At 45.6% G+C, this 12,402-nt stretch overlaps 1 protein-coding gene across 1 annotated transcript; it reads left to right on the forward strand.

The window, feature by feature from the left end:
- The first annotated feature begins 1,191 nt into the window (after positions 1-1,191).
- On the forward strand, positions 1,192-12,143 carry LOC135572396 (2-iminobutanoate/2-iminopropanoate deaminase-like). The gene is made up of 6 exons (XM_065020096.1): positions 1,192-1,383; positions 6,422-6,527; positions 7,679-7,733; positions 7,877-7,945; positions 10,394-10,449; positions 11,819-12,143. The coding sequence occupies exons 1-6, from the start codon at positions 1,319-1,321 to the stop codon at positions 11,903-11,905; spliced, it is 438 nt and encodes a 145-aa protein (XP_064876168.1). The 5' UTR covers positions 1,192-1,318; the 3' UTR covers positions 11,906-12,143.
- Positions 12,144-12,402: the final 259 nt, after the last annotated feature.

Here is a 12,402-nt window from a genome sequence, read left to right on the forward strand (position 1 = left end):
ACAGCCACCACTAACATTGAGTGGCTGCTGCCAACACACTGTCATTGACACTGACCCAACTCCAGCCACTTTAATAATGGGAATTGATGGGAAATTATGTAAATATATCACTAGCCACTTTAAACAATGCTACCTTATATAATGTTACTTACCCTACATTATTCATCTCATATGCATATGTATATACTGTACTCTAGATCATCGACTGCATTCTTATGTCACTAGCCACTTTAACTATGCCACTTTGTTTACTTTGTCTACATACTCATCTCATATGTATATACTGTACTCGATACCATCTACTGTATGCTGCTCTGTACCATCACTCATTCATATATCCTTATGTACATATTCCTTATCCCCTTACACTGTGTATAAGACAGTAGTTTTGGAATTGTTAGTTAGATTACTTGTTGGTTATTACTGCATTGTCGGAACTAGAAGCACAAGCATTTCGCTACACTCGCATTAACATCTGCTAACCATGTGTATGTGACAAATAAAATTTGATTTGATTTGATTTGATTTGAAGGCGAGGTCAGTACAGGTGCATCAAAGCTGGGACCGAGAGACTGAAAAACAGCTTCTATCTCAAGGCCATCAGACTGTTAAACAGCCACCACTAACATTGAGTGGCTGCTGCCAACACACTGACATTGACACTGACCCAACTCCAGCCACTTTAATAATGGGAATTGATGGGAAATTATGTAAATATATCACTAGCCACTTTAAACAATGCTACCTTATATAATGTTACTTACCCTACATTATTCATCTCATATGCATACGTATATACTGTACTCTATATCATCGACTGCATCCTTATGTAATACATGTATCACTAGCCACTTTAACTATGCCACTTTGTTTACATACTCATCTCATATGTATATACTGCACTCAATACCATCTACTGTATGCTGCTCTGTACCATCACTCATTCATATATCCTTATGTACATATTCTTTATCCCCTTACACTGTGTATAAGACAGTAGTTTTGGAATTGTTAGTTAGATTACTTGTTGGTTATTACTGCATTGTCGGAACTAGAAGCACAAGCATTTCGCTACACTCGCATTAACATCTGCTAACCATGTGTATGTGACAAATAAAATTTGATTTGATTTTGATTTGACCTTGTATAAAGGGAAATGGCCGCCTCCGCCCCTAGCTTGTAGCACCGCTAGCGTGATGCCAGCCACAGCAGATACTTTGCCCCAGCAGTGTTTGTCGAGTCAAAGGTTTCCCTGAACAGCGGTTCCCTTCACTTTGTCCCAAGCTGACGTCTGTGACTGTAGTTTACTCTGGACACGATGGCTGCTGTTCAGAAACTCTTTCCTTATACTCCTAAAGCACCTATAAGGCAGGGGATTTACAGGTAGGCCTCACCTATATTTATCTAATCATTCATCAATGTGTTTTGTGGTGAATCTTTAGAATGCAACTTAGTGCATGGCTTATCTACATCGCTATGGACTGTGTTTCATAAACTCATGACTAAGTAGATCAAACACCTGATATGACTATATAGGTTAGAAACAATTATGTTTTGAACCTTCATTTTAGCAGGGAGTCCCATTGAGCCCAAGGTTGTTTTGCATAGGAGTGCTGCATTTCACAATTACACAACAAATTACATAATCACGACAGCATGAGAGAATAAGAAAATACCAAAAAGTTGTTACCTAAAAGCTAGTTAAGGTTACTAAAGGCTAGTGTAAAAGTTGTTACCTAAAAGCTAGTTAAGGTTACTAAAGGCTAGTGTAAAAGTTGTTTACTAAAAGGCTAGTGTAAAAGTTGTTTACTAAAAGGCTAGTGTAAAAGTTGTTACCTAAAAGGCTAGTGTAAAAGTTGTTACCTAAAAGGCTAGCTAAAAGTTGTTTACTAAAAGGCTAGCTAAAAGTTGTTTACTAAAAGGCTAGTGTAAAAGTTGTTTACTAAAAGGCTAGCTAAAAGTTGTTTACTAAAAGGCTAGCTAAAAGTTGTTTACTAAAAGGCTAGCTAAAAGTTGTTTACTAAAAGGCTAGCTAAAAGTTGTTTACTAAAAGGCTAGCTAAAAGTTGTTTACTAAAAGGCTAGTGTAAAAGTTGTTTACTAAAAGGCTAGCTAAAAGTTGTTTACTAAAAGGCTAGTGTAAAAGTTGTTTACTAAAAGGCTAGTGTAAAAGTTGTTTACTAAAAGGCTAGTGTAAAAGTTGTTTACTAAAAGGCTAGCTAAAAGTTGTTTACTAAAAGGCTAGCTAAAAGTTGTTTACTAAAAGTTGCCAACTGTGGTCAGGAGCCAATAAAAGGAGGAGGGGGAGGAGTTTGTTACCTTGATCAGAGATAGTAAAAAGAGGATCAAGGTCCACCCCACTAACTAATGGTTAAGGATGTCTGTTACAGAAACTATGCAGGGCAGCCATAATACTTCAGAGGAAATACAATAACATGTTCCATGTGTTATTTGGTGACTTGGTGTTGACCGAACAACAGGCTAAAGGAGAAGTCACCTTTTACTTGAATACAACATGGTCAAAGGAGAAGTCACCTTTTACTTGAATACAACATGGTCAAAGGAGAAGTCACCTTTTACTTGAATACAACAGGCTAAAGGAGAAGTCACCTTTTACTTGAATATAACATGGTCAAAGGAGAAGTCACCTTTTACTTGAATACAACATGGTCAAAGGAGAAGTCACCTTTTACTTGAATACAACATGGTCATGATTATAGCTAGAAGGAATCTGGTTATTTAAGGATAATTGATATTCCAGTCTCCGTGCACTGGCACATGGAAGTTATGATGGATCCCAGCCACGGCAGACACATCCATACGAGTGGAGAGGATATAGGAGTGGAGAGGTTATAGGAGTGGAGAGGTTATAGGAGTGGAGAGGTTATAGGAGTGGAGAGGTTATAGGAGTAGAGAGTAGAGAGGTTATAGGAGTAGAGTGGTTATAGGAGTAGAGAGGTTATAGGAGTAGAGGTAATAGAAGTAGAGAGTAGAGGGTTGTGGTTATAGGAGTAGAGTGGTTATAGGAGTAGATGGGTTATAGGAGTAGAGTAGAGGGGTATAGGAGTAGAGAGGTTATAGGAGTAGAGTAGAGGGGTATAGAAGTAGAGAGGTTATATGAGTAGAGTAGAGTGGTTATAGGAGTAGAGGTTATAGAAGTAGAGAGGTTATAGAAGTAGAGAGGTTATAGAAGTAGAGAGGTTATAGAAGTAGAGGTTATAGAAGTAGAGAGTAGAGAGGTTATAGGAGTAGAGTAGAGTGGTTATAGGAGTAGAGGTTATAGAAGTAGAGAGTAGAGAGGTTATAGGAGTAGAGAGTTGTGGAATAGAGTTCCATTTAGTCATGGCTCTATGTAGTACTGTGCGCCTACCGTAGTCTGTTCTGGACTTGGGGACTGTGAAGAGACCTCTGATGGCATGTCTTGTGGGGTGTGGACTGAGAAGGCCGGGAAAGACGAGAGACACCACAGTTGATAATTGTAATAATTATTGCACATGAACACTCACTTATTCGGGAATAATTGCAATCAATATATATATATTTACGCCCAGTGTGTCGTCATGATCTCTGTTGGAATCGTCCGTCTTTCTGTTGGAAAGTCATCTGAACTTCTCTTTGAGTCCCTGGAGTCTTTCGTGGTTAGAATGGATACTTCAGAGTTCCATTCAGAAATGTTCTTATAGAATAGATGTTTCGGCGGTTGTCGGTCTTCGCATTCCAGGTCGACATAAATTCTAGCTGCAGACTAGTAATTAGTATCGAAGATTTGCTCTTATTCTGTCGCTATCGATAGTCTGAGTTTAACCATTTCCACCAGTGTAGCCAATGGTTTGGTTAGGAATTCAACAATCATTACAACCGTAGCTCCCTCAGACGACCGAGGAATACATGGTCTCTATTCAAAACTTAGCCCTCTCGGTAATCGAGGTACACTTGGTCTCTATTCAAACCTTAGCCCTCTCGGTAATCGAGGTACACTTGGTCTCTATTCAAACCTTAGCCCTCTCGGTAATCGAGATATGCATAGTCTCTATTCAAACCTTAGCCCTCTCGGTAATCGAGATATGCATGGTCTCTATTCAAAACTTAGCCATCTCGGTAATGAGGTACACTTGGTCTCTATTCAAAACTTAGCCCTCTCGGTAATGAGGTACACTTGGTCTCTATTCAAACCTTAGCCCTCTCGGTAATCGAGGTACACTTGGTCTCTATTCAAACCTTAGCCCTCTCAGTAATCGAGATATGCATGGTCTCTATTCAAACCTTAGCCCTCTCGGTAATCGAGATATGCATGGTCTCTATTCAAACCTTAGCCCTCTCAGTAATCGAGGTACACTTGGTCTCTATTCAAACCTTAGCCCTCTCAGTAATCGAGGTACACTTGGTCTCTATTCAAACCTTAGCCCTCTCAGTAATCGAGGTACACTTGGTCTCTATTCAAACCTTAGCCCTCTCGGTAATCGAGGTACACTTGGTCTCTATTCAAACCTTAGCCCTCTCGGTAATCGAGGTACACTTGGTCTCTATTCAAACCTTAGCCCTCTCGGTAATCGAGATATGCATGGTCTCTATTCAAACCTTAGCCCTCTCGGTAATCGAGATATGCATGGTCTCTATTCAAAACTTAGCCCTCTCGGTAATGAGGTACACTTGGTCTCTATTCAAAACTTAGCCCTCTCGGTAATGAGGTACACTTGGTCTCTATTCAAACCTTAGCCCTCTCGGTAATCGAGGTACACTTGGTCTCTATTCAAACCTTAGCCCTCTCAGTAATCGAGATATGCATGGTCTCTATTCAAACCTTAGCCCTCTCGGTAATCGAGATATGCATGGTCTCTATTCAAACCTTAGCCCTCTCAGTAATCGAGGTACACTTGGTCTCTATTCAAACCTTAGCCCTCTCAGTAATCAAGGTACACTTGGTCTCTATTCAAACCTTAGCCCTCTCAGTAATCGAGATACACTTGGTCTCTATTCAAACCTTAGCCCTCTCGGTAATCGAGGTACACTTGGTCTCTATTCAAACCTTAGCCCTCTCGGTAATCGAGGTACACTTGGTCTCTATTCAAACCTTAGCCCTCTCGGTAATCGAGGTACACTTGGGTCTCTATTCAAACCTTAGCCCTCTCGGTAATCGAGGTACACTTGGTCTCTATTCAAACCTTAGCCCTCTCGGTAATCGAGATATGCATGGTCTCTATTCAAACCTTAGCCCTCTCGGTAATCGAGATATGCATGGTCTCTATTCAAAACTTAGCCCTCTCGGTAATGAGGTACACTTGGTCTCTATTCAAAACTTAGCCCTCTCGGTAATGAGGTACACTTGGTCTCTATTCAAACCTTAGCCCTCTCGGTAATCGAGGTACACTTGGTCTCTATTCAAACCTTAGCCCTCTCAGTAATCGAGATATGCATGGTCTCTATTCAAACCTTAGCCCTCTCGGTAATCGAGATATGCATGGTCTCTATTCAAACCTTAGCCCTCTCAGTAATCGAGGTACACTTGGTCTCTATTCAAACCTTAGCCCTCTCAGTAATCGAGGTACACTTGGTCTCTATTCAAACCTTAGCCCTCTCAGTAATCGAGATACACTTGGTCTCTATTCAAACCTTAGCCCTCTCGGTAATCGAGGTACACTTGGTCTCTATTCAAACCTTAGCCCTCTCGGTAATCGAGGTACACTTGGGTCTCTATTCAAACCTTAGCTCCCTCAGCTGACCGAGGTAGGATTGGTCTGAAGTGGGCTTCTCCAGGTGGGGTTTATATTCGGAACAGCAGAAAAGGCTGTCCCATGATGCCAGATCGATGTCTGTGCTCGTGGGGACGGGCCAATGACTTAGTTAAACTCCAAAGGGAATTGGATTCTCTTCCCTTAAACGGTTTAAAATCACATGACATAATTACACAAATAGTTTAATCTTTACTCATTCATTTTATACAATAATTAGATGCAAATCCCAGAACGGAGGCTCTCTTTTAAAAACAGAGTTGTGGTAATGTGGCTGTTTTGTCTCTCATGGGGTCACAAACACTAAACAAAATGGACCGGTCGTAGCTGGATTCTCCACCGACCGTTTACACATTCTCCAAAACATGGACATTGTTCAGTTCTCCAGTTCTGTGAGGTAGAAGAAGTTCTACTGTGAACCCTCTCTCTATACCGCATGAGGGAGAGAGTCTCCTCCAGGAATTTACGACCTGAGATAACAGAACCTGGGTGTAGGAGGGAGAGAGAGGGAAGGCACTCGCTATACCCAAAGAGGGCCACGTCATGACACTAGCAAATTATTGATTTTCATGAACCTTGTTTCTTAAGTTACATATGTTAACGTGGGCTATTTTTTAGCACTTTAGCACAGGTTGAGTTGCACATAGTGGACTTCCTAGTGGAGTGACTTATGTCCAATTGTTTGTGCTCCAGCCAGGCGGTGGTGGTGGATCGGACCATGTACATCTCCGGCCAGCTGGGGCTAGACGTGGCCTCAGGGAAGCTGGTGGAGGGAGGGGTACAGGCTCAGGCCAGACAGGTGAGAGATGGTGGAGGGACGGGGGGTCAGGTCAGACAGGTGAGAGATGGTGGAGGGACGGGGGGTCAGGTCAGACAGGTGAGAGATGGTGGAGGGAGGGGGTCAGGTCAGACAGGTGAGAGCTGGTGGAGGGAGGGGTACAGGCTCAGGCCAGACAGGTGATAGATGGTGGAGGGAGGGGAGGTCAGGTCAGACAGGTGAGAGATGGTGGAGGAGGGTAGAGAGATGGTGGAGGAGGGGAGGGAGAGATGGTGGAGGAGGGTAGAGAGATGGTGGAGGAGGGTAGAGATGGTGGAGGAGGGGAGGGAGAGATGGTGGAGGAGGAGGGAGAGATGGTGGAGGAGGGGAGGGAGAGATGGTGGAGGGTAGAGAGATGGTGGAGGAGGGGAGGGAGAGATGGTGGAGGAGGGGGTAGAGAGATGGTGGAGGAGGGGAGGGAGAGATGGTGGAGGAGGGGAGGGAGAGATGGTGGAGGAGGGTAGAGAGATGGTGGAGGAGGGTAGAGAGATGGTGGAGGAGGGTAGAGAGATGGTGGTGGAGGGAGGGAGAAATGGTGGAGGAGGGTAGAGAGATGGTGGAGGAGGGGAGGGAGAGATGGTGGAGGAGGGGAGGGAGAGATGGTGGAGGAGGGGAGGGAGATGGTGGAGGAGGGGAGGGAGAGATGGTGGAGGAGGGGAGGGAGAGATGGTGGAGGAGGGTAGAGAGATGGTGGTGGAGGGGAGGGAGATGATGGTGGAGGAGGGTAGGAGAGATGGTGGTGGAGGGGAGGGAGAGATGGTGGAGGAGGGAGAGATGGTGGAGGAGGGTAGAGAGATGGTGGAGGAGGGGAGGAGAGATGGTGGAGGAGGGGAGGGAGATGGTGGAGGAGGGGAGGGAGAGATTGTGGAGGAGGGGAGGGAGAGATGGTGGAGGAGGGGAGGGAGATGGTGGAGGAGGGGAGGGGTAAAAAAATATAGTACTATTATATACTTATCACTATTATATACTTATCACTATTATATACTTATCACTGTTATATACTTATCACTATTATATACTTATCACTGTTATATACTTATCACTATTATATATTTATCACTGTTAGTCAGGAATTCTTATATCATGCTCCCTCCCCTCCCCTCCCACCTCCTCCCCCACACCCCACCCCTCAGGCTCTGGTCAATATGGGAGAGATCCTGAAAGCAGCTGGATGTGGTTATGACAATGGTAAGCCTCCCTCTTTTTAATATATATCATCAGATCAACAATAATTCATGTATGTTTATTAACTGTAAAAAAAGGACTAGATTAATACCACCTGAGATCTGAAATGTGTATCTGACAGACTTCCTTACTTTTGTATCTTCCAGTCGTCAAGACAACCGTGCTGTTGGCAGACATGAATGACTTTGTCAACGTCAACGATGTTTATAAGACATGTAAGTGCTTGACCTGACAATGTGAGGGGCTAAGGGTCAAATTATGGGATAATCTCAACTATATTTATTTGTTTCTTCACGTCCTCTCGCCTCCTGCTGAAAACACACAAGGAAATCAATTTCGATTATCTATCTCTCTGTCCGCGTCGAACGTTTGAGTTTAATCCACCTCTTCAGACTGTCCTGCATGTCCACACCTGTACACACGATGGCGCCCTCTTCCCTGAATAAACAGCACTTCTCTCAGGATCTGTTGGCCACTTGTTCGGTGTGCCAACTGCCTAATATTGAATACTGACTTTAGACCCAGCATTCTTCAGTAGCACATTCATATATGTCTGAAAGGACAACGGCTAAATATATGCAAACTTCCAACGTGTCCTGCGTGTACAACGTGTGGTAATCAGTTACATATGGGCCATCCATCGCTATAGTTCAAATTGATGCATAGCTGTACCTCTGCCCTTTATAATTAAACTCTTGTCTGTCTTTGCCTTGCTAAGTTAGGTTTCCCATAGTTCCTTGTCCAAAGGACTCACAATGGGACCCCAGCTCTATGGGTATTATCACGATACACAGTGGAACTGAACCCTGGTGTGTGTCCCATCACGATACACAGTGGAACTGAACCCTGGTGTGTCCCATCACGATACACAGTGGAACTGACCCTGGTGTGTGTCCCATCACGATACACAGTGGAACTGAACCCTGGTGTGTGTCCCATCACGATACACAGTGGAACTGAACCCTGGTGTGTCCCCCATCACGATACACAGTGGAACTGAACCCTGGTGTGTCCCATCACGATGCACAGTGGAACTGACCCTGGTGTGTGTCCCCCATCACGATACACAGTGGAACTGAACCCTGGTGTGTGTCCCATCACGATGCACAGTGGAACTGAACCCTGGTGTGTGTCCCTTCACGATGGAACTGAACAGTGTGTCCCAACTGAACCCTGAACCCTGTGTGTCCCATCACGATACACAGTGGAACTGAACCCTGGTGTGTGTCCCATCACGATACACAGTGGAACTGAACCCTGGTGTGTGTCCCATCACGATACACAGTGGAACTGAACCCTGGTGTGTGTCCCATCACGATGCACAGTGTAACTGAACCCTGGTGTGTGTCCCATCACGATACACAGTGGAACTGAACCCTGGTGTGTGTCCCATCACGATACACAGTGGAACTGAACCCTGGTGTGTGTCCCATCACGATACACAGTGGAACTGAACCCTGGTGTGTGTCCCTTCACTGAACCCTACCCACAGTGGAACTGAACCCTGGTGTGTGTCCCACGATCACAGTGGAACTGAACCCTGGTGTGTGTCCCATCACGATGTCCCATCACGCACAGTGGAACTGAACCCTGGTGTGTGTCCCATCACAATACACAGTGGAACTGAACCCTGGTGTGTGTCCCATCCACAGTGGTGAACCCTGGTGTGTGTCCCATCACGATGCACAGTGGAACTGAACCCTGGTGTGTGTCCCATCACGATGCACAGTGGAACTGAACCCTGGTGTGTCCCCCATCACGATGCACAGTGGAACTGAACCCTGGTGTGTCCCATCACGATACACAGTGGAACTGAACCCTGGTGTGTCCCCCATCACGATACACAGTGGAACTGAACCCTGGTGTGTCCCTTCACGAAACTGAACCCTGGTGTGTCCCATCACGATACACAGTGGAACTGAACCTGGTGTGTCCCATCACGATGCACAGTGGAACAACCCTGATCACAATGCACAGTGGAACTGAACCCCCATGGTGGAACTGACCCTGGTGTGTCCCCCATCACGATACACAGTGGAACTGAACCCTGGTGTGTCCCCCATCACGATACACAGTGGAACTGAACCCTGGTGTGTGTCCCATCACGATACACAGTGGAACTGAACCCTGGTGTGTGTCAGACTCGGAGTGTAAGAGGATACAAGGAAGCTCTGTGAAACTCAACCCTCTCCCTGGGTCCTGTCTGTAGCCTGTAGCCATACGGTTCCAGACAGCCAATACGACTGTAATCAGCCATGAAGTTCACAGTGCTAGGTCTAATATATGATCTGGAGAATACATCTCATGTCCATTACCTTAGTTTAGTGTGAATACTACCAAGAGTACTCCCAAGCAGTGGGGTAAAAAGAGACAGAATCTTAGACCAGCGTTCAGCCAGGTTTTCAGTCACGTGTTCAGCCAGGAGTATATTTGTTGCTACTCCCTGACATTCAGAGTCTAGACCAGCGTTCAGCCAGGTTTTCAGTCACATGTTCAGCCAGGAGTATATTTGTTGCTACTCCCTGTCATTCAGAGTCTAGAACTTCCTGTTTCTTTGGAAACGTAATTTCAGTATACACATTTTTGGAATTAGGCCTTTAGGCTTTAATTCAGTATGATTTGGGGAAATTGTATGTACAATATACTTTCTTTTTTTCTTTCAGTTTTCAGCAAAAACTTCCCTGCCAGAGCTGCCTACCAGGTTGTTGCCCTCCCCAGAGTAAGCAGCATATCCACACAGCTCTAACCCTCCCCAGAGTCAGCTCCATATCCACACAGCTCTAACCCTCCCCAGAGTCAGCACCATATCCACACAGCTCTAACCCTCCCCAGAGTCAGCTCCATATCCACACAGCTCTAACCCTCCCCAGAGTCAGCACCATATCCACACAGCTCTAACCCTCCCCAGAGTCAGCACCATATCCACACAGCTCTAACCCTCCCAGAGTCAGCTCCATATCCACACAGCTCTAACCCTCCCCAGAGTCAGCTCCATATCCACACAGCTCTAACCCTCCCAGAGTCAGCACCATATCCACACAGCTCTAACCCTCCCCAGAGTCAGCTCCATATCCACACAGCTCTAACCCTCCCCAGAGTCAGCTCCATATCCACACAGCTCTAACCCTCCCCAGAGTCAGCACCATATCCACACAGCTCTAACCCTCCCCAGAGTCAGCTCCATATCCACACAGCTCTAACCCTCCCAGAGTCAGCTCCATATCCACACAGCTCTAACCCTCCCCAGAGTCAGCTCCATATCCACACAGCTCTAACCCTCCCCAGAGTCAGCTCCATATCCACACAGCTCTAACCCTCCCAGAGTCAGCTCCATATCCACACAGCTCTAACCCTCCCCAGAGTCAGCACCATATCCACACAGCTCTAACCCTCCCCAGAGTCAGCTCCATATCCACACAGCTCTAACCCTCCCCAGAGTCAGCTCCATATCCACACAGCTCTAACCCTCCCCAGAGTCAGCTCTATATCCACACAGCTCTAACCCTCCCAGAGTCAGCTCCATATCCACACAGCTCTAACCCTCCCAGAGTCAGCTCCATATCCACACAGCTCTAACCCTCCCCAGAGTCAGCTCCATATCCACACAGCTCTAACCCTCCCCAGAGTCAGCTCCATATCCACACAGCTCTAACCCTCCCCAGAGTCAGCTCCATATCCACACAGCTCTAACCCTCCCCAGAGTCAGCTCTATATCCACACAGCTCTAACCCTCCCAGAGTCAGCTCCATATCCACACAGCTCTAACCCTCCCCAGAGTCAGCTCCATATCCACACAGCTCTAACCCTCCCCAGAGTCAGCACTATATCCACACAGCTCTAACCCTCCCCAGAGTCAGCTCCATATCCACACAGCTCTAACCCTCCCAGAGTCAGCTCCATATCCACACAGCTCTAACCCTCCCCAGAGTCAGCTCCATATCCACACAGCTCTACTTATTATGTATCTACTTGATATTAAAGATGTAATACTCTTTCAAATGGTGATTCTAATCTCTCTCTCTGTCTCTCCGTCTCTCTCGCCGTCTCTCTCTCCGTCTCTCTCTGTCTCTCCGTCTCTCTGTCTGCAGGGTGGTCTGGTGGAGATCGAGGCTGTGGCTGTTCTGGGACCCATCTCTGAGTCCTTACTAACCGGCAAGAGCATCAACAAGCTGTAAACTAACTAACCTGGAAGTGAACGTTTAACAACCTTGAAATAGTTTAAACATTAATTAAATTAACCCAAACCACTCTTAGACTTAGACTTACACTGCTCAGACATTCTAAGGCCTCGAAGAGGATATATCATGTCATAACATGTTCCTGTTTGTACACTGAACAAAAATATAAACACAACATGTAAAGTGTTGGTCCCATGTTTCATGAGCTGAAATAAAAGTTCCATGTAAACAAAAAGCTTATTTCTCTCAAAATCCATATACAGGCCTTACCCAAAGCCATATACACAGGCCTTACCCAAAGCCATATACACAGGCCTTACCCAAAGCCATATACACAGGCCTTACCCAAAGCCATATACAGGCCTTACCCAAAGCCATATACAGGCCTTACCCAAAGCCATACACACAGGCCTTACCCAAAGCAATATACACAGGCCTTACCCAAAGCCATATACACAGGCCTTACCCAAAGCCATATACAGGCCTTACCCAAA

The sequence above is a fragment of the Oncorhynchus nerka genome, linkage group LG7 (genome assembly GCF_034236695.1).
Source record: "Oncorhynchus nerka isolate Pitt River linkage group LG7, Oner_Uvic_2.0, whole genome shotgun sequence".
In the NCBI taxonomy this organism is placed as follows: Eukaryota; Metazoa; Chordata; class Actinopteri; order Salmoniformes; family Salmonidae; genus Oncorhynchus; species Oncorhynchus nerka.